This window comes from Papilio machaon, chromosome 12 (assembly GCF_912999745.1).
Source record: "Papilio machaon chromosome 12, ilPapMach1.1, whole genome shotgun sequence".
NCBI classification, from domain to species: domain Eukaryota; kingdom Metazoa; phylum Arthropoda; class Insecta; order Lepidoptera; family Papilionidae; genus Papilio; species Papilio machaon.
Window position 1 is genome coordinate 2,131,636 of NC_059997.1, and position 25,471 is coordinate 2,157,106.

Sequence of the window (25,471 nt, forward strand, 5' to 3'; positions counted from 1 at the left end):
CTCAGAGTAATGAGCTGAAAAAATATAGTCCTTCGACTACGCACGCGAAAACTTCCGTCATGCGTGTCCCTATTCATTCCCCTTCTAGATAGTTTGTTCGGGACGCCATGAAATATGTAATGACGTCGATCATCCGTTCAGATGGCAACGACCATAAAAGAATAATGGTGGCGATGATACGTACCGATCTCATTTCATATTCTATGTGTTCTATCTGACTTTAGTCGCGATTCGTCCATTTGTCGGCCACCGAGACGATCCATCAAATCGCGTCGCTCCCGATAACTGCACATTTAGTTTCTTGCAAACAAAAGAAAGAATAAGATTTATCGTTCGAAGATTGCGATGTTGATGAGAAAACTGATTGTGAAGCTGAATTCGGATAAGGCGATATCAACGCCTACGTCCGTATTATTAGTTTACTTTATTCTTACTTATAAACTTTATATTAATTATTATTAATTAATTAGATGTCACAATACGTGATCACATAATAATAAAAGCCTTTGTTATTCCTATTAATTGTAATAACGTAAAGATAATTATTTATGATTAAACTCAAAGGATGTGAAACAATTTATAAATTTCGATTAACAATTGATTTCGGTTGGCTAAGCCGTGCTACGAAATAAATTATAAAATGACCAACATTTAAATAACAGTTAGCCAATTCTGCGTAATAAATTTAAACTAATTTTGCAAAATTAATCGATGTTGGGACTTAAAAAGTGTTTAACTATTAGCGTAGAAAATTAGTACTCGTGTTTATTTTGCTCGTGGGAGCGAATAGGTGTCGTGTTGAGTTATTAAGGACGTTAATCGAATTAAATTTGTTTATTCTTTTTGAATACAATTTTTTTTTTTCATATTCGAATACCTGTAGTAAATCTCGTAACAGTAGATTACTCCTTTAGTCATTGTTAAATAATAAGCTTACAAAGCAATACAATGCATAGTAAATGATAAGATAGTCTTAGTTATTGATGACCTATGTCTTAGCTGCAGGGTGTTTTATTCGTAAAATTTAAACACTTTCAAATACGTACTCTACGTACATACGTACTACGTAGTATATGATATTGTAAGATATTTGATGCAAAAGTATTTTTAAAAGAATTAAACTAACAGCGAAATAATGAATTTAACTCTACTTCATAATAATCCTCGCTGTAGTATACACTCAAACCGAACGTAAGTAAACAAAAATGTAACAAGAATGTCAGACGTTCCGCAATGACGGATGGAGAGAGACTGCCTCGAGCAGCAGCGCATACTTCCTTATAAAACCTTTTTTTTGTGTGGCTACCCTCAAGAGTCCTAACACGGCCTCTCCTGACATGAGACCGTCCTCGGGCTCGTTCTTCCAGCATCCCCAACACTGGAATTCGTCTGTAACAATGGCATAGAGTGTTTCGATACCAGCTCGTTGGCAGGCGCGATGCGGGCGCGCTGCTCGTCCTCAGGCACTGCACTGGCGCGCTGCTCGGCAACAGGTGCTGCATTGGCGTGCTGCTCGCGACAGGTGCTGCACTGGCGCGCTGCTCGCGACAGGCGCTGCACTGGCGCGCTGCTCGCGACAGGCGCTGCATTGGCGCGCTGCTCGCGACAGGCGCTGCATTGGTGCGCTGCGTCGCGACAGGCGCTGCACTGGCGCGCTGCTCGCGACAGGCGCTGCACTGGCGCGCTGCTCGCGACAGGCGCTGCTGTGGCGCGCTGCTTGTAGATAGGAGCGGCTATGGCGCGCTGATTGCAGACAGGCGCTCTGCTTGTAGACACGCGCAGCTGCGGCGCGGTGCACAACACAGCTACATAGTAGGACACAAGACCCGACCAAATCTGCATCTATATCAATAATGGTGTCCTCGGTTAATTGATCATAACTCTTTATGGTTTCAAAACATTCGACACATGACCATGCGAGCCATGACATCAGTGGCAGCCCGCAGTATGCCAGATACTGAACGTCTCGCAGTCCGTTCAATGCCTTAATTCACAAGACCATGTAGGGCAAGCGTCCCGCAGTCCGTTGCCGATAGGAGCGTCCCGCAGTCCGTCCTCTACATGATATTAATGGCAGCCCGCAGTATGCCAGATGCTGAACGTCCCGCAGTCCGTTCAATACTTTACTTCACAAGACCATGTAGGGCAAGCGTCCCGCAGTCCGTTGCCGATAGGAGCGTCCCGCAGTCCGTCCTCTACATGATATTAATGGCAGCCCGCAGTATGCCAGATGCTGAACGTCCCGCAGTCCGTTCAATACTTTACTTCACAAGACCATGTAGGGCAAGCGTCCCGCAGTCCGTTGCCGATAGGAGCGTCCCGCAGTCCGTCCTCTGCATGATATTGATGGCAACCCGCAGTTTGTCAGTTCCGAAGAAACCCTAGAAGCATCATCTCCTGATACAAAACGTCTCACAGTTCGTTTACAATCTGACTTCTGCAGTTGGGTATCCCGCAGTCTACGCAACGCAGAGCATCTCGACAATACATGGACAAAGCAAACTGAACTAATAAAGGGCATCAATAACTATTACGACATAATGACATACGTCTGACTCAGTTAATGGCTTAACACGCTCAGCGCAACCGACTAGCCTTACAAGTTCACTTTAAAATGAAAAAATCATGTTGGCATGTAACGTGTTAAATCTTGCCACGACTCGGCCTTACCTGACCCTCACTAATAAACTGATCGAGGTATTCAATTACAGTCTTTAGTAAAGAGCACATATTTAAATTAATTAAAAAGTCTGATGTTGACTTATTTGACATCAAAACTTGAAATATAAAAATATTGGTTCGATCTTACCGCAGTACAAATTGAATAGATCGTGTCCACAATCCTGTCTGCTGTGAAATACACAGACAATGCGTGAGCCTTACTACTCACATATTCCCATGCAGAATACACGGCTAGGTCCACGCTACCCTTGATTCGCGAACACTGGTACGACTTTGATATCGACTCAACTTGCTACGACTACAACAATTATCACGGTAACGATCTGACATTTTTCTCTTTGCATTTATTTTTTACGAAAATGCAAACACAAACACAGAGTGAGCAAAGTGGATAGAATCACGCGGATCCTATCCCACTTCTGATGTAAGATATTTGATGCAAAAGTATTTTTAAAAGAATTAAACTAACAGCGAAATAATGAATTTAACTCTACTTCATAATAATCCTCGCTGTAGTATACACTCAAACCGAACGTAAGTAAACAAAAATGTAACAAGAATGTCAGACGTTCCGCAATGACGGATGGAGAGAGACTGCCTCGAGCAGCAGCGCATACTTCCTTATAAAACCTTTTTTTTGTGTGGCTACCCTCAAGAGTCCTAACAATATGTACTCTTCAAAGAATTACAAATAAAAGTCCCCCATAAGTTTGCGAGATTTATAGAAATCTTTTTTTTCCTTCCAACTTTGTCTACGACTACGACAATTTCGAAGTTCGTTTCAAAGTATTGAGAGTACTTGTCCTCTTTTTCTTCGTCCCTTGTATAAACTGCAAGTAGTTTTGCAAACGGAGCTTTTTCATAAATTATTAACTTAATAATTTTTATAGTATTTCTATTTTACAGATAAAAGGATACGCAAATCTTTGGCCGCTGAGAGTTCACTTCAATTTGATGCGATTGTTAAAGCTTCAAATTAACAAATGTTTAAGGATGTTGCTTCCAACTGCATAACAAAATTTAGCTGTTCTAATAATTTGATATTAACTATTAAATTTAATGTTAGATATTTGTTTTCTAAGTTCTATAATAATCTACCGATGAAAAGGAAGGGTGTGTTTTTCAAGCGGAGTGAGCAATAATGCACGAGCCGCTTGTCAAAGCGTCCGCCTCCTTTCAACATCTACAATCAGGAGTCACGTGTCGTGACTGATGACGTCACATCGTGTATACTTACTGACTCAGTAGCTAGTAGCTCTTATCTAGCTATATGATAAGAATATCGCAGTACCTCATTCAAGTCCCTGATATACGCAAATCAAGATTTTTTTAATTCCTGCCATGTTAACTCTATTCCTATTTTGTTAGTTAATTGAATATTTTTCAATTTTTTTAAGTTCATACTTCATATATAAAAGAAATCGTCTTACATTAAAATTCTTACGTTACGTGGTTCATGTGTTAGTATTTATGTTTTACCTCGTATCTGCATAGTGGAAATAGTACAGTGACTCGTAATTCTATGAACATTATTACTGTGAATTTGAATTTTAATCATACAATTTTTTCGTAAAAAATCTTTGTAGTATTTCGATTCCTTTTACAATTTTCACAATCATAGTTCGTGGAACTTTTTTTTGCTTTACTTCAGTTCCCATTTTTTTAATTACGCAATCTGGGTCTTGTTTTAATCCTATATGAAAAAGTACACTGAAAATAATACTGAGAAAAATAATATTATGATCTGTAAATAAAAGTTGATTCAAAAATAAAAAAAAATCGACTTCTTATTTTGCGTATAATAAAACTTTCGAGAAAGTTTTCTGCTTTGGTAAAATCTTCGTTAATATTTCTGTTTCGCATTATATTTAAAATTATGGTAAAAAGAACTTGTTACGTAGTTTGGCCGAGAAACGAACAACTAACTGCGATAGAGAAGGAGAAAAACTATTATACTTTTAAATCAGAGCGGTTCGTAGAAAGACAACGATTATTCTCACTTGTTGTGAAATACATTTCTTTAGCACTTACCACGAGTGGCGATTTGGCGCTGTCTCCTTCGAACGATGAGTATTCCACCAACTTTCTGTACCACGTTGCAATTGCCGTTCACGCACGCCAATTTCCACCTTAAAGCAATAGTAGCAAGAGCGAAGCTCGCTGTACTGCTACAATCGTTTGTTTTTTACTTCTACAATCTTGAGCTGGAAAATGCAAAGTGCAGGACGCCCCACAAAGAATCTTGGACGTTTTCCCTCGACGTTATAAGATTTTCAATAAAAGTAACTCATTGTGAATAATTTCAATTTCGAGTGACAATAAACTGGTATAAAGGATGTTTTCATATAAAAGTTTTTATAGTATTAATGAAATAAAATACATTTTATACGTTTAATTCATAAAAGTAAAATATTTTATTTGTACATCGCAATTTTTTTTTTTATCAATAATGAAAAGACCAAGCAGTTTACTCGATGTTAAGTGATTTACTCGACGAGGAATGCTTTGCAGTTTGATACTTAACAAACATAAAATATACTTAACGTTCACTTATCAATTTTATGTATGTCACTCAAGCCTACAATAGGCCAGCGTGGTTATCTTAAACCTAGTAACCCTTAATTTGGGTAGGCCCCGAGCCCCTTGATGGTTACATACATGAACTGACAACAGCGAAGTGAACTCAGAAGGAATATAAAAATAAATAAAAGTTAAAATACAAATTAAAAAGAAAAAAAATTGTATTACCATAAAAAGAACTCACTACTGTAATGTAGCATTAGGAATATGTAAAATAAAATGTGCAATTAAATAATTAAAGACATCAATAAGGAATATGGTTAAATTAAAAAGAAAGTGATCGCAATGTCGGTAAACGTATTAAATACAAACATATTTTGTTGCAGGCATGCAGTCAAGGTACCAGGTGTCGGGTATGGACGCGGCGGCGGGCCCGGGGGCGAACGGCGCCGTGCTGCGCATAGAACCGGTACGCGCGACCCGGGACGACGCCACCTACGAGTGCATGGCGGAGAACGGCGTCGGCGATGCCGTCACTGCGGTCGCTACACTAACCGTTTTTGAAGGTAAGTCTTATTATTTGGTGTAATTCTATAGAAAAATTTAGACTGAGATAACGAATCAGAGATGTATTATACAATGGGAAGAATTATATGTTTTTCATGACTTGTGTGAAAAAAAAATATAATATCACATTGTACACACGTCTTCGTAGTATAGATAGTGCTACGAGGTGACGCTACGCCGCGTCTACGAGCCAACGGCACGCGCCTACGAAACGAAAATATTACAAAGATCCGATAGAAATACGTGACTTTCATATCGAAGAGAAGTTGTGAAGTTTTGCTCCACTAGCGTTTTATGGACTTCCGATGTTGCTATTGTGTGCGCCGCTCTTATCAATATTAAATGCTGAGGTAGTCGAGAAAATCCGGTCTCACAATATTATTTCAATGTTATCTTTAATCGCAAACACGTAGATCAATCTTAAAATTCATATCTGAATGGTTGGAAACGACCAAGATTCCCTAACTGTCTATTACAACGCAACGTAATACACATTGCATAGTTATCGACAGTGAGGTTAAACAGGTTCGTTTTAAACTGAAAATTGCCTTAAATTAGTAAAGTACAATCTACATTAAATTTAAATTACAATAAACGTTAAATTTACTTTAACCAACCTTCAAATATCTATATACTCATAGTAGTAAAATCACACAAAATCAATAATTTTTATAAAACAGCACTCAAACAATGAATATCAGAAGTTTTGCAAGTAACTTTATTTATATTTCCATTTATAGCTTACGATTCAGCAACAAGTTCACGCCCACATATGAGTTGCAGCACAAAGTTGGTCCTGTGTACACACTGCTTGTGTTATTCCATCCATATCATGTATCTCGGCAACTTTGCCAGCAGTGTGCCGATAACTTGCAACTTTGTTGCTTCACGTATCTGTGTTTGAATTTTCAAAATGAACAGCCCTCAATATAACTCTGTTATTATTGAATTTTAAAAGTTTTATCATTCATATTAAATACGTTTAATAATATTCCTCGATAATAACTACAGTGACTTTTCTACTAAGATTGAGTATACGGTATACTGGTTTGAAGCTTGTCTTTGCCGTAAAATCAATGAATGGAACGAGTCCTTCCACAAACGAGGTCCGCTGCAATGGAGGCAGGCAGTTACGACCCACGACACCATAAAACAGGCCCAGCGCTGACACAATGATCCCGAAAATAACTCGACCAGTCGCCAAGACGTAAGCCTTTCAATAAATAAGTATTAAAGCCACGCTCCAAGAACGTACCATCGATAACGACCGCTTCTAAATTGCGACTGACGTTCTCAGAACAAAATACAACGACAATTTCGGTTGTAAATGAGTTGAAATTATTACGTGACGCTTTCTCTCTCTCCCCTCTAGTCTGGTTAACGTACCGTAACGACTCCGACGATGGTAATTGACAACTAAATCGTGATAATTGTATCATATTTTAACTTGGTCACCGAGCACGATTAACTCCTTTGGTGTATATTTGCGAATATTTGGGTGGGAGAAAATTATTTTGTACTTTAGGAAATTAATGTGATCGTTATTATAGGAACAGCGTAGGTTATGTTGATTTTGTTGTTTAGATATTTTCCTTATAATCCCATACTCCTATATAATTATATTAATATTTTTTTCTACGAGCACACTAGTTATGTATCAGCCTACTCATAGATTTTTATTTTTCTCTTGAATATCATTTTTAAAGAAACAGGAATGATGAAATTTCGATATTAGGAAAAATAGACCATGATGTAAAATGTCGGCAAACAATTTTTTGACCACCGGTTCCCGAAAAACAAAACGTTCTACTATACGTTGAACAATTCGCCGTAAAATTGTAAACTGAATAGCAGGTCAGTTGCCTAGTGGATATTCTTTTCGTTGTTACTGAGAAAGAAACTACAAGCCAGCGATTTAAACGTAATTGCAGAAAGTCACAAAAGAAGCTTCGCAAACGAAGTAGTACGTGATGTATTGCAAGCTATTGTTGTGCCGAAAGGAATGAAATAATCGCGAAGGAACTCGTTGCCTTTTCAAAATATCTTTCCAATGAAACATTGTGATTTGATTTTTTGGTTGCAGTAATAGTATTTTTTATCTTAAAAAAGGCAAAGCAGAGAGAGACTCACCAGTTTTCTTTTAGTACAAACTGTTACTAAAGGTATAAAAAGAAAAATCATAAAAAAAATAAGTTTCAACTACAAAGGAGAAAAATGCAGACGTCTTTTATAAATATTTAGTTCTAAAAAAATATATCTCAGGAAAGTATTTAATTATAACTTGTAAAGATAGTTCTCTATGCTTTTCAAAGGTAAATAGCTCTGTTAATTGAAGCTTAGTAGAATCTAATTAATATTTCTTCTTTGCTTGTTGTTGAAGTAATTTCTAAATACCAACTAGTCTTGATGTAACTAGTTGTTTAAAAACGTTTACATGAAAACATTTTCTAAACATTTAATTTTTGCCTATTTTGGATTTTTTAAATTTTTATTCATCGCTTTGTGTTCTTTTTTCTCTTAAAACATTTTCGCCGGTTGCTACGAAGACAAGTTCATGATTAACCGTTAAGGCTGTCGTAAGTTTTGAAGCATTCGTTAGCGGTTTTAATTGGATCGGGCCGTGAGTTATGAAGTTTCACGGATTCATCGCGGCGTTGTTTCGTGCCGTCTGACGTATTTATCAATCTGTGTCAAATTACCGCGCACTACTAAACGACTGACAATTACTACGTTCACTGTATGGACATACAATCATTACTTATTACTGTAGTCGTAGTATTAATTACGGTATAATTTTCTACTAAAATACATTTATGAAATATGAATATTTGAACTATGTAAATATTTTATTTAACTGCTACATAATGGATAAAATTTAAAACGACCGAAAATGTACCAATCCTTGTTTCACTCTCATGGAAATACAAAATATAGTAAATGTTTTATTTTCTAAATTTAACACACTGAAAATGATGACAACACAAATATTTTTGTACACATTCAGCAGTGAAAACTCAAGGTTAAAAGGACCTATAAAAAGTCTAAAATATAAATTCGTAAACATTGAAAGAGTATTAGGAACATCAATTTCATATCTTGATCCCTTACTTTATATTATCTGTTGGTAATCTCCGAAAGGCTATGAATTGGCGGCGGGATCCGCTTAACCTTTGCCCCAAGTTCAAGTTTTGATTGGGTGCGATGGCGTCAAGTTGAGCTAATCCTGTTATCGGCCAAGTTATAATGACAGTCGTCGGAGCCATGCTAATCGACCGCATTTGATGATGCGTCGCGCTTAATGCTTTAGAAGTTATTCATTAAATTGTAATATCAGATGTATTTTGATCTTTTTGAAGGGTTTTGTTGGTAAATAAAAAATACGTTTCATCTAATACGATGAGAGCTAACTTGTGAGATATCAGCGCTAACTTGTGAGACATCAGCGCTAAACTTTGAGATAGGCAAAAATTTGTGTTACATAATGTAAGCTATTATATAATTTTTGCCTCAATATACACTTGCCGATTATACACAGGTGAAAAATAGGTCTGGTCCTTTAACTATTTATAAAAGCCTTATGTAAGGACAAGCAATGTAATTTCATTCGAAGATATTTTGACTACTAGTAGAACCTTTACACCAAGTTTGAAATTCTATTATTAATTGAGTGTGTGAAAATTTTTTTTTCTTTGAAAAATGGAAAGATCATCTATAAGTTTTATAGCAAAACAATTTTTATTTTTTTATTTTTCGCAATAATTAATATTAGGTCCTTACATATGAAATTGGCGTTTTGTATGGGAGGAACAAAAAGTCGAATATTTTTTAATATAATATATTTAATTAATCAAAGTATGAACCATTATTTTCTATGCACTTTTGCCATCTCATTGGTAGTTCATTGATCCCTTTACTAAAAAAACCAGTCGGACGGGAATCAATAAAATCTTTGAAGGCGATTTGGACTGCCCCATCAGAGTTGAATTTTTTCCCTTGCAAGAAGTTATCCAAATTTCGAAAAAAATGGTAATCTGTTGGAGCAAGGTCCGGCGAGTACGGAGGATGTCTTAGACTTTCCAATTGAAGCTCTTCTAATTTAGTAGCCGTCTGTTGCGCAGTGTTTGGTCTAGCGTTGTCGTGAAGCAGCAGTGGCGTGGAGCGATTGACCAGCCTAGGTTGTTTAGCCGCTAGCTTTTCCATCATGGTTTGCAATTGCTGACAATAGACATCAGCCGTAATAGTCTGGCCAGATTTGAGAAAACTGTAATGAACAATACCGGCACTAGTCCACCAAACGCTTACAAGTAACTTTTTTGGGGTTAATTTTCGCTTGGGGCAGGATTTGGCTGGCTGGCCAGGATCCAACCATTGCGCTGAGCGCTTCCGATTATCGTAAAGAACCCATTTTTCATCACAGGTAATGATTCGGTTTAAAATACCTTCATTATTGTGCCGGTTTAGTAATGTAACGCAACATTCGACGCGCGTTTGCCGGTTTGCTTCAGTCAATTCGTGAGGTACCCACCTTTCAAGCTTTTTAATCTTCCCAATTTGGTTCAAGTGAATTAAAACAGTTTTATCACTAACATCGCAGCCTGGAGCTAACTCGGACGTGGTTTGCGATGGATCCGCTTCCACAATAGCCTTCAACTCTTCATTATCAACTTGAGTCTCAGGCCGTCCACGGGGCTTGTTCTGCAGATCGAAATTTCCAGAACGAAAACGTTGGAACCAAAAACGAACTGTGTTTTCTTTTGCAACACGACCGCCATACACATCATTCACCCTTCGAGTCGTTTCCGCAGCACTAGTGCCACGGTGGAACTCGTACTCGTAAATAATGCGATATTTTAAGTTTTCCATTTTGTAAAATGAGTGACGCAAACAGAAAAAAACAGAAGAAAAAAACAAATGAATGACGGTCATCGAACCACAAATACATGAGTCTATAGCTGTACAAATTTGAATTTGGAATTCCTTACCAAAGAGGAGAAATTCGTGATTAAAGTGGCCAGTACGAAAAACGCCAATTTCATATGTAAGGACCTAATATTTGTTATATCAAAATCAAAATTAATTTTTGAATCCAGTACCGAAGACGCGCCGAACAAATCCGAGCGCGTGTGACGTCATACTGTTATTTTTTACTCGTATTAGTATACAGAGATGATAAGTACAGTGCTTTGAGCTTTGTTTTATTTCATTTACAATGTTTTTGTCAACTTGACAGCTGACGTATAATAGCTGTAAACGATGCATTTGGGTATGTTCCGATATGCACTGCGAGCATTGCACAGTGCTATCACTGTAGAAAAATTCGTTCTGTTATGGACTGCCAGTATACTGAATTGACGTCACACTGTACAATGGTCGCAGTGCATATCGGAACATATCCATTATGAATTTGCTAAACATTATGACGTCACAAGTATTGTGGCTATCGTTCACATTCACATGACTATATTTTAATTTTAAATCGCCTGTAATTAATTGAAAAAAAAAATATTTTTCGTTTTTCACGTTACATATCGATAAAATTAATAATTAAGTTTTAAAATATATATAAAAAATAAATATTAATTTTTTTTCACACTCCCAATTCAGATTTAAATATCGTGGTCGTCATGTCATTATAGGACCCTACCGAGGGGCTCAGAGCTTAATTCGGGGATGATTAGGCCATAGTCAACCGCTCTGGTCCAGTAGTCGACTTCACATGTATCTTTGAATTTCTTCGTCGTTTTTATGTGCAGTTTATACCACGATGTTTTCCTTCATCGTAAGAACGTCTGATAAATGTATACATATAAAATTGTAAAATCGAAAAACACATTGATACAAGGCAGGGATCGAACCTGGATGGTTTAGATTATGGTCCGGACCGGTTAAGCGCTTAAAAAGTGCGCCACAAACGTTTTAAATATACAGTGAACATATTACCTGTGACTACGCCGGTCTGTTAGTATTAAACAGGACCCAAACCGACGTTAATATCTACTTTTAGCCGACTTCAAAAAGACTGTAGACTTATCAATTCGACTGTTTTTTTTTTAATTAATCGCGTTTCCACTATCGACGTAGACCAGTCACTTTGCCGATATGAATCTTATTTATCTTATTATTGACATTTAAACTTTTGATTTAAATCGTTTCTTCTATGATGTTTCATGATAAAATCTTTACCGTAAGTTTCCACTGTCGAAATACTTTAGAAAAACAAATTATCATTCCAATAAGCTTCCTTGAAAAAACTGCGATAACATTTTTTTATACAACTGTTAGCTTGATATGTATTTTAAAAGAACTATAATGTTTTTAAGGTAATTTACATCTAAAGTTTATTTTTCAAACTCATCTCTTTAAAAATTCACTTGCGATCTGAAGTATAAATCAAGTTACCTATTGCATTATTCGAATCAAATCCATATTAAGATGAATGGAAGCCGCACCCCCGGGTGTTCGAATAGATTGCTAATAGACATCATAACATATTGTGTTCATAAACTATTCTACTATCGAATAGACCATAAATCGTAATAGCTGAGTATTAAAGTCACGTGCACGTTGTAATAGAGCCACAGGAATCCTCCACCTGCCGCCTCCTTTAATCTGAATATAAATTATCCATAATTAAAGAGGACTCGGACACCCCGAGAATAAATGTGACCACTTGAAACAAAGCGCTGAATAACGCTCCAAGAAACAAGATACTAGCGATTGTTGTAGCAAAAAAACCTTGATATGCGGATGTTTCAAACTAAACTTTTTACGCGGTCGTAACTAGATATTAATTGCGCTTAATTCATTTTACCTGGATCGAGGAAATGGTGAAGATTTTTTAAAATAATGTTTAGTCATTTTACTTTAATCTATCTGATGCGACTCTATTTCGCTTGTAGCTTATGCACTACGCTATCGTTTGTCACTGAGCTCTTATAATGTGATCTGAAACGGCGCCATATTTTTTACGGAAGCTTTTGTCGGTAATGCCACTAAATTTGGCGTTATGTGTCGCATTGGGGGAACTAAGTAGTAGGGGCTATGGTTTGGTTAAATCCACGTCTAGCGCGTATTTTGCGTGAACTAAGAGATTGTGTTAAATTTTTTGAATTGTATCTATGTACAGTACATATGTACAGTGTTTCGAAAGTAAACCGAATGTTTGTAAGTCGACATTGAACTGTAAAAACTTCCAAAAATATTAATTTTGTATGATCTTAATAGAGGTCTCATTTGACTATAATTACAAGAAAACATCATTTCTACGAATATTCTTTGAACGAGAGATCCAGCAATAGATTTTTGCAGAATAAATTAACTCAAATTTTTAAAAAGTTTAGTTTAAAAACTTCACTGTTTCCAACAAAACAGTCCTTGTGTATGCAAGTGTGTGATGTACGGAGCAGATATTCTTTGTGACGCCAACAACAAACTTATCGATCTCTCGTAGCACAAACTTGTTGAAAACTTGCAACTCTTAACATATTTTCTGTCACTATGCTCTATAGGGATCTTTTTGTGTAAAATATGGGACGAAGTTCGGTTTTAAGCAAATGTTACCCCCGCGACAGACCTCGTACGAAGGTAATAAATTTATGTTGCCAATGTTTAGGGCGCATCACAACTTTCTTAACTTAATGTATGTTTTGTAGTTCAATTTCTAAGTTTGTTTAAGGAATCTATGAAGTATGTTTGGGAACTTTGTTATTCAATTTTTTTACATACAGGCGTAAGTATGTACTTGTAATGTTTGTCTGAGGAATCTGAGCCTACAATGGGAAACAAAACGCATATTCTGCAGTCAGCTTTCAGATTTGTATATTGTACAATCTAGCTTTTGTGAAGGTTAGAAGGCAAGCTTCGCATTAAATGTTTTCATTTCAGTTGCTTTTAAATCTTTTCGTCTTTCATTTCTCGCTTCTCTTTTATATCTTTTATAGTAGTGATTGCATGTTCTATTTCTAGTATGGACGATATATCTTTCGTTTTTCTTTTATCACTTTTCTTCAATAGAAAATGAAATGTTCATATGACCATTGTATCATTTAATTTAAAATTATTTTCCTATCATTATTGAGATTTGTAAGCACGTGTTCTACGGACGAACTTACCCGTTGTGCAGTATGTACAATTCATTATTCAAAACTAGCTTTTACCCGCGACTCCGTCCGCGCGGAATAAAAAATAGAAAACAGGGTAAAAATTATCCTATGTCCGTTTCCTGGTTCTAAGCTACCTGCCCACCAATTTTCAGTTAAATCGATTCAGCCGTTCTTGAGTTATAAATAGTGTTACTAACACGACTTTCTTTTATATATATAGATTACTTATTCCAATATTTTAATCATTTTTATAATAATAAGATGTCGTACCATTCAAGCTGTAGCGCCGAAAGCAAACGATAGAGAGCGGCTTGACATATGATGTAACTTAGTGCCAGCTGTTTACACGGGCCGCTTTGTGCCAATACTAATTAATGCACAAAGGGGTTTCGTGTATATAATCCGATATTAAGCTGTTTACACATTACCGCAAACATTGATGTTTGACTTGAATTCGATTATTAAATTAACACGAGGGTTCTAGACTGATATATATAACAGCTTGTTGCTACACGTATCTTTGCATGTTTAACGCCACTAAGATTTTAATGTGAACTCCCAGTGCGAGTCGGTGGCACTGCACGTCTTAACCAAGCATGGTTCGAGCTCCTTGGATCAAATTTCGTTATTTGGTCATTAACAAGAAGAATGTTTCAATAAAAAAACTCAGAGAACTTTTCTGAGGAGATTTTTTTAATCTTTAAACGAATGTAACATAAATCTTCTAAGCATAAACAGATATACGATCATGTAATGGTTCCTTTGTTATATGTACAAAAAAATGGATCATTAAATCAAATCCTTACAGACGGGAATAATACGAAATTCCTCATAAAACATCGGTGAGAAACAAGCCCGGGTTGATATTTAAAACACGGCATTACTTTCAATTTAGCGTAGCGCGCAACGCCACGTGATATCTCTGTTTATTTCTAGACGCAGACAGACGTTATGATTAACGAGCCTTGTGCTATCACGATCCGCGGCAAACGATATAAAGTATTATACTCTACGGTTGTCTTGTGCCTTCGTAAATTGAATTTTAGATGCCGCTGCATAACTTTTCTATGTTTTTATTCTATTTCGGCAGAACATAGAAAGGTTGGGTATTGCTAGTGTTTTGCTCTCAAAACTGTACTGTTCTGACTCGGGGTTGGTTTTCACTGTTGACAAACTTTAAAAAAAAAACATATTGACACAACTCTCATTCTATTTTTAAAAGTAAAGACAACGATATGTCCCATTACATGTATTATGGCAGTCGAATTTCACGTGTTTTATGTGTTTTACAACAGTAGCAATACTGCATTGTCCTGCTGTTCTTCGCAGCTCTGTCCCAGTGTGAAACTAGTAATAAAGTGACATTACTGAGGACAAATTATGGTAAAAAAATTAAAATGTTTCCAATTTCTATACAAATGAGACAATAATAATGCGACTAAGACGCATTGGAGTACTAAATCTTATTAAATTTACAAACTATTCCCTCAGCATCAGATTCAGCCTTTGAGTTCATTTACGATAGTACGTTATAATATTGCTCATATTACATTACTTTGTTCTGGTTTTAATTAATTTCCAAAGAGATGATACGTAGCATGTGCAGCTGCAAAGCAAAGCTTTTTTTCTTATTATGATTCATAGAAAACGGCAAGGAAATTAAGTAATTTTGTTTTAATGAAAGTGTACTATTTCTAAAATAAATAATTTAACAAATATTCTTAAATCATTTCATTTGAATAGAATACATTAATAGTCATGACGGAGCACATCGGTAATTGAAAGAAGTCATTGTTAAAAAAAATGAGGACAAAAAATATTAAAGGGAAAAGGATTTCTTTAACCCCGAGTGATATTTAAAGTAGGAAAGGGGGAGAGACGGCGAAGAACCGATCCAATCCAATATTCATTAAAGATCGTTTAAAAATACAAGACGGAAATTGCTAAAAGGGTTACTTCGCTTTCAATGTCATTCAATGTTAAATAGTGCGATGGTAACTGTCCCTCTTGGTATAATGCCAGGGCAAGTACTTTACTTATAATCATTATTTTGTTTCTGTTGATACTTGCTTTTTGTGACCACAATATGTAAACGCAAATATTTGCAAAAGTACATTTAAATTTGGTAGATAATTAATTATTTATCGTAATAATGTATTTTTCAGTAAAGTATTTAAATGTTCTTGTTAATTTTGAATTTATTCTTAAATTTTTTAAAGAAGTTGGCTCGATTCATAAAAATTTGCAGTAGATATTTACAATTTTTTAATGTCCTTTGGACAATTAAAATGGGTTTTTTGAATCATTGCATTAATACTTCCTGTATCAAATGAGCACTAACCTTCCAAGTTTTTATTTCTATCAGTTTTTCTTTTCTTTATGAGAATTAAAAGCAAAGAAACAAATTTTGCACAAATTCTACGAACTAACTCAGTAATTCATCGACAAAACTGTAGTATTTTTGTGAATGAAATAACAAGTTTGTAAACGTCAGACACGCACTTCTCGGAGCTCTTTGGGAAATAAATCGCAATTGTTTTTTTTTATTACATTCGACGCAAAGTTCGTGGAAGTAAAATTAAATAACTCGAACTTAAAAACAGAAATCTAACCACGTCACGTACTTTTCGCGTTATTCGCCACTTTAGATGTTAGATAATTTTATTTATTTTCGGTTTACGCGTGAAGCACGCACCTCACGACTTGTTTCCGAGATGTCTTTTGTTTTAACTCTATACGAAAATAGGTGTAGTTAATATTTGATTGGTTCAAATTGGTTATATCTTTGAATTTGTTCTTGTTTTCAGTACTTGAAGTCGTTATTTCTCTTACTAAATATACACTAACGATCTCCCTTAGTTTAGAGAAGGAAGTAATGATACAAAAAGGATATATTTACACTCAAAAAAACTGATAATTTCTTTGTGTTTTCAAACTATTGTTCTCTACAAACACAATACAACCTGACATCACCTTCAGTTTCCTTTTCCTTGAAAAACGCAAAAATAAGAAAATTAAATACGTCAGAGAAATTATAATAAAACAATGTGACATGCATCTCTCAGCTGTTTTATTCAGTGAACGAATATAAATTTAGATGATGAAATGGAAACATTGTCAAGTTTTCCTTGCAATTTTGGTTAAAATACGTTTAGAATTTTTCATATCAATCCTCGTTTTTGTGGAAAATGTAAAGTAATAGGTAAGCTTGTTTGTTGACATGAGGTCGCTCTCAAGACGGGGCCCGTACCATATCCCATCTACCGTCAGTTCTGCTCTTATCTTGTAATCAAATGTAAACATTTTCGTTTGACGTAGACCTGCCTGTATTCGTTTCAATCTATTTTTGTTGACGTCCTCTTAGTTTTCATTTAGTTTTTCTATATTTTTTTTGTTTTCCTTCTCGCAGAAAGTGTCTGTGTTTTAATTTTCTGCAACCAATATTTTTGAATAAAACCAAGTCTATAGTTTTGGAGGAAAAATGTTTTTACATTCCTATTTTGACGATTTTTATTAATTGACAGTTTGTTACATTATTAAGATTGAATAAAAAGAAATAATATTAAACAGTATTTTTATGAGTGTACAGAAAAATCATGATAGTAAGTAATCTTATTAAACAAATGAATCGAGATTAAAATTCTGTCAATATAAATTGAAGTGGGCCTTCATTAACTGAAAAAAACAAGCTTATTGGAAGGGTGCTAAAGTGTGCTCGAGGCGGCTTTTGAGCCTTTGCGGTGGCAAGAGTGCTTGATTCTGTTTTGAGATGGAGCAGATACTAGATTGAGTTGAGTCACAATACACAATAAGTGTTTGTTCTTAAGCAATATACCTTAGTAATAACGAGTACATTTAGCCTTAAAACCGTGTTATATATTTAATATTTTACACTGAATTTTATTAAGTACTTAACGAATTGAACTAAAAAATACTCACTAGCGTATAAAATTAATATAAACTAATCATACTAAGAATATAATATTTTACTTGTCATTTTTAATGTTATAATGACCAAATAATGAAAAATATACTATTTTTGTTGTACATTAAATCTTACTCTTATACTACTATAATAAATGCGAATGTTTAGTGGGATGGATGGATGTTTGTTTGAAGGTATCTCCGGAATGGCTCAACGGATTTTAATATAATTTGGCACAGATGTAGAACATAGTCTGGAAGAACACATAGGCTACATATTACGTTTTTAATTGCGCGAGGACGGAGTCGCGGGCGACAGCTTGTAACATAATATAATATTGATTTTACGAATTCAAGGTTCTTGCGTTGTTTTTATATAATTAGAGAAGTTATAACAGTATGAATTCCACCACTAGAATTAAGTTTCCTGCCTAGCATAGTACGCACTTGAGTTTTTCTCTAACCAGAAGAGGCCGTGAAAGTTTCAACTACCGGTTCATTATGGATCCAATTCACTTTTAGTTCCGACTTGAATACACCTTAAAATGAACTGTACAACTTTTTCTATAGCCTCTAAATGATTACATGAAATTCCTTCGAGCTTTTAAATGTTAATACTAAAATTTAAGAGAATGTTTGCGTTGTTTTTTTTTTTATTTAAATATCTTTATTTCACTGTCGATACACATACAAGAGTAATTCCAATATTTTTGTGCTAGTTGAAAGTTGAAACGTTGAAAAGTTGAAACAAAAATAAATATATCGGGACTGTTTTATCTATTGGTAGATATTTTTCTTTAATCTCTAACCATGAAATGCAGCGAGGTCCTCAATCTATTTGAGCGCCGCCCAATGGACTTGTTTGTCCGTCCGTAGAGTCTCTTTTCGGTTAGCTGTGGCCCCCACCCCTGAACTTTACCTTTTCGACTCTTATGACCGAATGTAATTTTACTTAAATAATCTCTGTGGGTTTCTGGTGATTTTATTAAGTAACTGAAGATTAAATGATAATTTCATTACAGTAGCGGTATACACTAGTCCACTTCTTCAAGTAACAAGTCGTGGGTTGCAGTTCGATTCGTGTTCTCCCGTCAATCTTACTTATTCTTACTTATAATATTATAAATGCGAATGTTTAGATGGATGGATGGACGGACGTTTGTTTGAATGTATCTCCAGAAAGGATTCATGAATCTCGCTGAATTTTGGCATAGATGTAGAATAAAGCATGGGAGAACACATAGGCCACTAAATAAGATTTGTTTTAATACCGCGCGGAAGGAGTCGCGGGCGACAGCTAGTTTACACAAAAAGTCGTTCAATAGTAAGCTAACTTTTTATTACTTATATACGTCGCTTTGTATGATTTGATTTTTCTATTACGGGTAAAATAAGCGAACCGCCTTAATGAAATTCAATTCATTGACATTCATAATAACTAACTTAAGGTCTCTCTGTAAATAATATTCATGAATATTTAATTTAATTTAGCGAAGGCAACCTTTTGTTAATGCTTTTGGTGCGTTATTAAAATTAAAAATGTTCGTTCAGATTCTTTAAGTCAAAAATACTTATGTCTGAAAAGGTTTAATAAATCGAGTCAAGTTAAATAAATAGAATAGAGAATTCTTTACAGAAATGTAAATAGATTTAAAGAGATAGAGATAGGACGTAAATGGGTTGGGTTAGTCACTACCGCACTCAAAATTGTTCATTTGTCACTATGGATTATTTTTTATAAAAGAAGGGGGCAAACGAGCAGCGGGAACACCAAGCTGTTCTTCGACGCCCATGGACATAGATAATATAGATGTTTCATAATAAATCTACACTAAATGCTCACCTAATGACTCTGAGTTCAAAGGGTAGATTAGTGACAATTTTACTAAATTAAGTTAAAACGTAGCTTTTGTTAAAAATAATTTATTAATGTGCGCGTTTATATACTCTCCGAAAAAAAAATAGGAAATTAAAAAATATTATGTCTGAAATGGTGCAAATGAAATGACTCTAGTCTAATGGCAGTGATTACGAAATTTCATATTTTATGTCGCGGTCTTGGTACTCCTTTCTAATTCCTACTTCTAATATATGCTTCTTTAAGTGTATGTTTTACTAACCTGGATAAATGTAACACTGACGTCAAGTTTTACTGCGCAGAAATATAGGTAAATAACATATGTTCTTGTAACAATACAGCAGTCCTTCCGGTGCATTGTCGATGCCTCTCGTGGGTAATGAATACAAGTCTCTTTGCGAAAGTTGCCATACAAAACCTTGTTACCTTGCCACTTTAAATTTTTCTTTAGAAAAAGGGAATACTTTGAGAGAGTGTATCTTTTTTCCACGCTCAGAAAATGCTTTTTAAACGAGCTTTTCCTTGTTGTATGTATTTATTTGAAACTATAATTATGTAAGTAGACAACGAGTTGATTGTATGGGGCCTTTGAGATTTTATGTTCTTTAGTTTTTAAAGTGAACTTTCTTTATTATTAGAGGTAACTATCAATTTAAATCTTACTTCTTATTAATATTATAAATGCGAATTTTTAGATGGATAGATGGATGTTTGATTGAAGGTATCTCCAGAACGGCTCAACGAATCTTGACAATATTATCATTATTTAATAAGTAAATTGATTATGCAATTTATTACAGTAAAATTCAGTATAGATTCGCGTAGAGACCTTGACAAAAGCGAGACCACGTCACGCCAGCATCTTGTTCCGCGATTAAAACGCTCGCTAGAGGGCGCCACTCGTACGTTAATATATAAGACAATTATGCATTTCGTGTGCCTCAAATAAGCTCGGTTTCGCTGCCGGAATCCCGGAGATTGCGTCCCATATTACTCCGGGAACTGCTGTGCCGCAATGAATTCGCTTTGTTTAACGCCGACGTATATTAACGTACTTAATAATTAAGAGTATTGAATACCTATTGTATACTTTTTGTAATTTTTTTACGGTTTAACTTAATATTGTTTTGTTTTATTTTATTTAATTAACTCCTATTATGCTTTGAACAATATAATCTTATTTTACTTTGGGTTCTTAAACTGGTAGGTTTGTAAGAACCCTGGACATTCTCTAGAGTTGGGTAGTTTACAATATTTTTTGTTTACATGGTACATTAATCAATCAAAATCAGTTTTCGCTTATCAATGGCAGCATTTTAATACATTTATTTGATTTTTACCAAAAATATTCAGAATAATATTAAAATCGATTTTAGAGCGCGTCTCTTAATGATTTATAAGGCAGTTATTGAATTATTATTGAAAACAATAATTCACTGTAATTACCAAATTTGCTCAAATAAATTTTAAATTCACAATTTAATAGTACATATATACGTGTCGCAATCTAAATAAATAGTGAAATCAGAACAGGGCGCTTATGCCGGCTTGAATCGTTTCCCGCTGCACAAAGTACTAAAACAAATTTACAGCCGCCTGTACTTTAGTAAATTGGTGCTTGTAATTTAGTAATTTATACGCCGCAGCCAAATACTGACTGCGCCACTATATTCTGTACTGAAGTACGCTCTTGTACTGTCATGGGAAAAAGTTACTCCTATACTTTTGGTACTTTATTTAAAGAATTTAAATATTACATGAAATAGAAAGATTTGTATACTCGTATTTCTAGTCTTGGGTTTTCAGTGCCGAAACAGCTTTACTAAAATCTCTCAATTCCTACAAAAAATAACAATTTTTAATTTTTGTAACAACCAACGGCTACAAAGAAATTTGCACGGAGTTGATTTTGAAAAAAAACCGTCCTAACTCAAATTAGCTGGATAAAAAAAGATACCTGATTGTTTATACATTCTACATATATGTCGTTTAGAAATGTAAAAACATAACTCCGCTGAGTCGTTCGGTATTAAGAAACGTATGTCATTATACAAGTATTATATCAAAGTATAAAACAACTTTTATATAGCTGTAAAATGAGAAAATCCTCATAAAACACCCGCAACCATTTCTCGGTGTACACTCACTTGACTCGCGGAGCACGTGTTACTGCGACGTCTTACACTAAGTTGACGAGAGCCTCGAATTGCTCTTCACGTGCCAACGTTATTGTTGAGATTTGGAATGTCCATAGCGCAGTATTCCATCTCATCTGTAGAACGAGGTCATTCGTCGTCGGAGTGTCAATTACACTAATATTTTAATGATTGTCATGAATGGACCGTTTTCAAAAATTGTTTCACTTTTAGTGCTACATCATACTAGAGTTAGATAAGCTATAGTTAATTTTATTTTAAAACGTTTAAAAAAGTATCCACCTGTGTGAAGCCGGGACGGTGCTAGTGATTTGCAACATTTGTTTTTTTTGGTCAATTATTAGTTGTTTTAATTATTTCTTGCATCAAAATAACAGTTTTATATAAAACCACATTTTAAATTTAGGAAACAAACATCGTTAAAGTCTTTTATAACCAACAAGATAATAACATTGTTAAGTCTTGGCTTAAGAGCGTCTCGTCAACGAAACGCCACTGATCCTTCACAATTCTCATAATGTGTACGACGTCTTGTTCCGCGATTAACTGTCTCCCAACCCAGCGCTTTAACTTGATGTAAGTTAATTATGCATTTCATATGTGTAAAGTGAGCTTGAATACATAAGCACAAGTTTGGTACAGTGAAAGACAACACTCGTATAAATATTCGTTGTACTGAACTTGCCTTTGATTTAATTGTACTTTTAGAAGGAGCCCATGGAAGGGTTACTATTTAAAATATGAGTATTAGTTGGAAAAAGAGTAAACGGCCACCTGATTTCGCTAAAAAAGTGAAGGGACCAGCGCCCGTAGACATGTCCGATAAGTTTTCAATGTGCACTGTACCTGAAATAGAGAAGAAAAAAGAATTCGGACAGAAAGAAAGAATTTCCTCTTCTTACACGTCACACTTCTCCCGCCAAGTCCGGATCCTTCTTAGGAAAGGATAGGAAAGAGATATTAGGCTTCGGGCACTCAACAGATAAAACGCGGAATTTCTCCTACTTCTCGCCTGTCTTCTGTGTAGTCGTGGTATTACACCAGTTGAGCCGGTCCTTCAGTGCAACAGATATTGTTGTTGCGGGCTCTTTAACTGTTAAAATAATTTTATGGTACACATATAACAAAAAATATAAGACAATTTCCAAAAAAAATGTATTTTTTTATTTTTCTTCCTTCTCCAACAGTAACGTAAAACTCTAATAATTGTTTTATGCTTGGCTTTATTTGAGGGTCCTCTACTAAAGCATATTGCTGTCTCTTGTCATTTTAATTTTCTTTGAGGTAACACAATGTTTTGAAAGTTTAAATCCACTGTTACATAAGGTCCTTATGTAATTTGATACTAATGGTCTATTTTTTATATTCTTTGTATTATGGAAATGTGAAATATAATATGTTATTATAACAAGGGAACAAATAACACCCATATGTAACACAAATCTACGTCTTCAAGCAACAAATGAGAAATGTCTCGAATAAAACACCCTCCGAAAATGTTGACTACGCCCTCACTTGACTCCCGGATCTCATATAACGATATCTTGTTACAATTTGAGGGTAACATTAAAATATGTAAAAAATTTATATGGATTTTGTTACTACAGCAATTGCTTGTGTACTTTGATTTATATACTTTTTTTCTTTAATTTCATGAAAAGATTCTTTGGTAAAGTTCTTTTCAGGAAAGGATCGTCTCAAAATATGTTACTTTCGTGTCCTATGAACTTATAATTTTCGTGTATTTAGTACCAAAAGAAAACTTTGTATAATTTCGGATTTTAAATTCCTTACTCACTTGATACATTACAATATTGTGGATATCTTAACGTAAATATTCGTTTGGTGAATTATATACTATCAAGAATACATTTTATTTAAAAAGTTAAGGAAGTACAGATTATTTTATTTGTGGGAGCTAAAAGAGAGCAGTGAGCGGAGTATTGATGTCGTTACGTTCAATTGAGTTACCCATCGTACTCGACTCGGCTTTTCTTAGGAAAAGTAAGGCAAGCCCGGAAATTTCATTTCTCAAATCTTCTGTGATTTCAACGGGAATCGTAACTTTTCTCTTCTTGTTAATGTTGAATTTAGAACAAATCAGAAATTCGATTACTGGTTTTTTTTTTGTTGATTACATGTATAAAATAAAATAATTTCTTCATTACTTGTATAAAATAAAAAGGGTATTATTTTTAAAATCAGCTTCGATTTTTTGATGATCCAGATTAATCAAAAAAAAATTATATCCTTGTTTTTTTTAGATCAAACAGTTTGCTAAATCATTGCATTTTCAAAAAGTAGATGATTGCTATTGGGTCAAGATTTTTCCTTATTCACATTCGTTCTTACGATCAGTCATTGAAATAAAAATGTCATATATAGGTTTTTAAATTCAGACATTTGATTTACGACGTTAACCTTTATTTTGATTAAAATTTTTCAATGTGAGAATTCTAACGTTTGCGTAAATCCATGCCGTGTTATACCTTGTGGGAGCACTCTCGTGCTATCAAACTGTGGAGATAGCTACTGGTGAGGTTTTACCGCGGCCATTACCAACATGTGTTAAGTCTAAGACCAGTTGTATAAGTAACTTGCGGTAAACATTAATTTTCTTTGTTTAACCTAAAAGCTTTCAAAGTTTTTAGGTATTTCCAAGCTAAAGTACTTTTTATAATTTCTTTACAATGTTACCAATTTTTATTACGTAACGCTTAGCACATCGTGAATGCAAACTGAATGATGCCTGAAAAGAAATAATCACAAGTTATAATTAAAATACTTGTATTCATAGTGAATCAAATTAAAGAACTAAATTAAGATAATCGAGTTCTAGCATGTTTGTATTTTGCCACGTACAAACAATTTGTCTACCGATTCCTTTAAAAGTTAACTGAAAAACATCCAATAACGAATTCGATTTAGCAACGCCGCGGCGCACACAACAAAATGGACTCGTAAAATTTAACAAACGCCACGGCGCCGCTACGACTGGCGAGTGAAATTAAAAACGTGATTTGTGGATTTCCTCGCGCTAGGTTCGCCAGTAAACTTGTTGTTGATGCTCTAAACGATATAAATCAATAACAACTTATCTGATTACTGTGGACCTGACTAAAAATAATTTTACCTTACTGACAAGAAGGTAACGTTTTTCAGCGTATATATAAGTATGTTTATATGTGTGGGTCTGTATGTATATATGTCAATCCCATTGTGACATTCTGTAGCCTAAGCCGTTAAACCGATTTTGACGAGAGTGTTCTTATTAGTTTCGTATTTTACCCAGCATTGTCACAGGGCCTCGGGTAGCGTTGCCAGGCGTCCGGATAAAGCCGGACATAGGTAGGCTTTTTGATTGCGTGTCCGGCCAAAATAAACGGTGTCCGGATTGTCCGGCTTTTGTCAGGCTTTTTACATTTCGCAAACGAGAGTGGCCGAGCGCCGGCGTCGAGAGTCGACTGACGGTCGTGTCCGGCCTTTCTACCCAAATGTCCGGCCAAACTGGCTGGTCTGCCCGGCTATTAGGTAGCAACACTAGCTACGGGCAGTCGTTTATTCTTTTCGTTGGTTTTATCGATTTATTCTTAGTAGCAATTACTTAAGCAACGAGCAAGAAAAATAATCGTAGTACCTATAGGATCCTCTTTTTTAGCTTT

At 35.0% G+C, this 25,471-nt stretch overlaps 1 protein-coding gene across 5 annotated transcripts in view; it reads left to right on the forward strand.

Annotated features, from left to right (window-relative positions):
* Positions 1-25,471, forward strand: part of LOC106713714 (tyrosine-protein phosphatase Lar) — a 294,107-nt gene that overhangs the window by 225,783 nt on the left and 42,853 nt on the right. For all 5 annotated transcript variants that reach the window (XM_045680203.1, XM_045680206.1, XM_045680204.1 and 2 more), the window contains exon 5: positions 5,589-5,768. In XM_045680203.1, the coding sequence (XP_045536159.1) occupies positions 5,589-5,768 (180 nt within the window). The remainder of the gene's footprint in view (positions 1-5,588; positions 5,769-25,471) is intronic.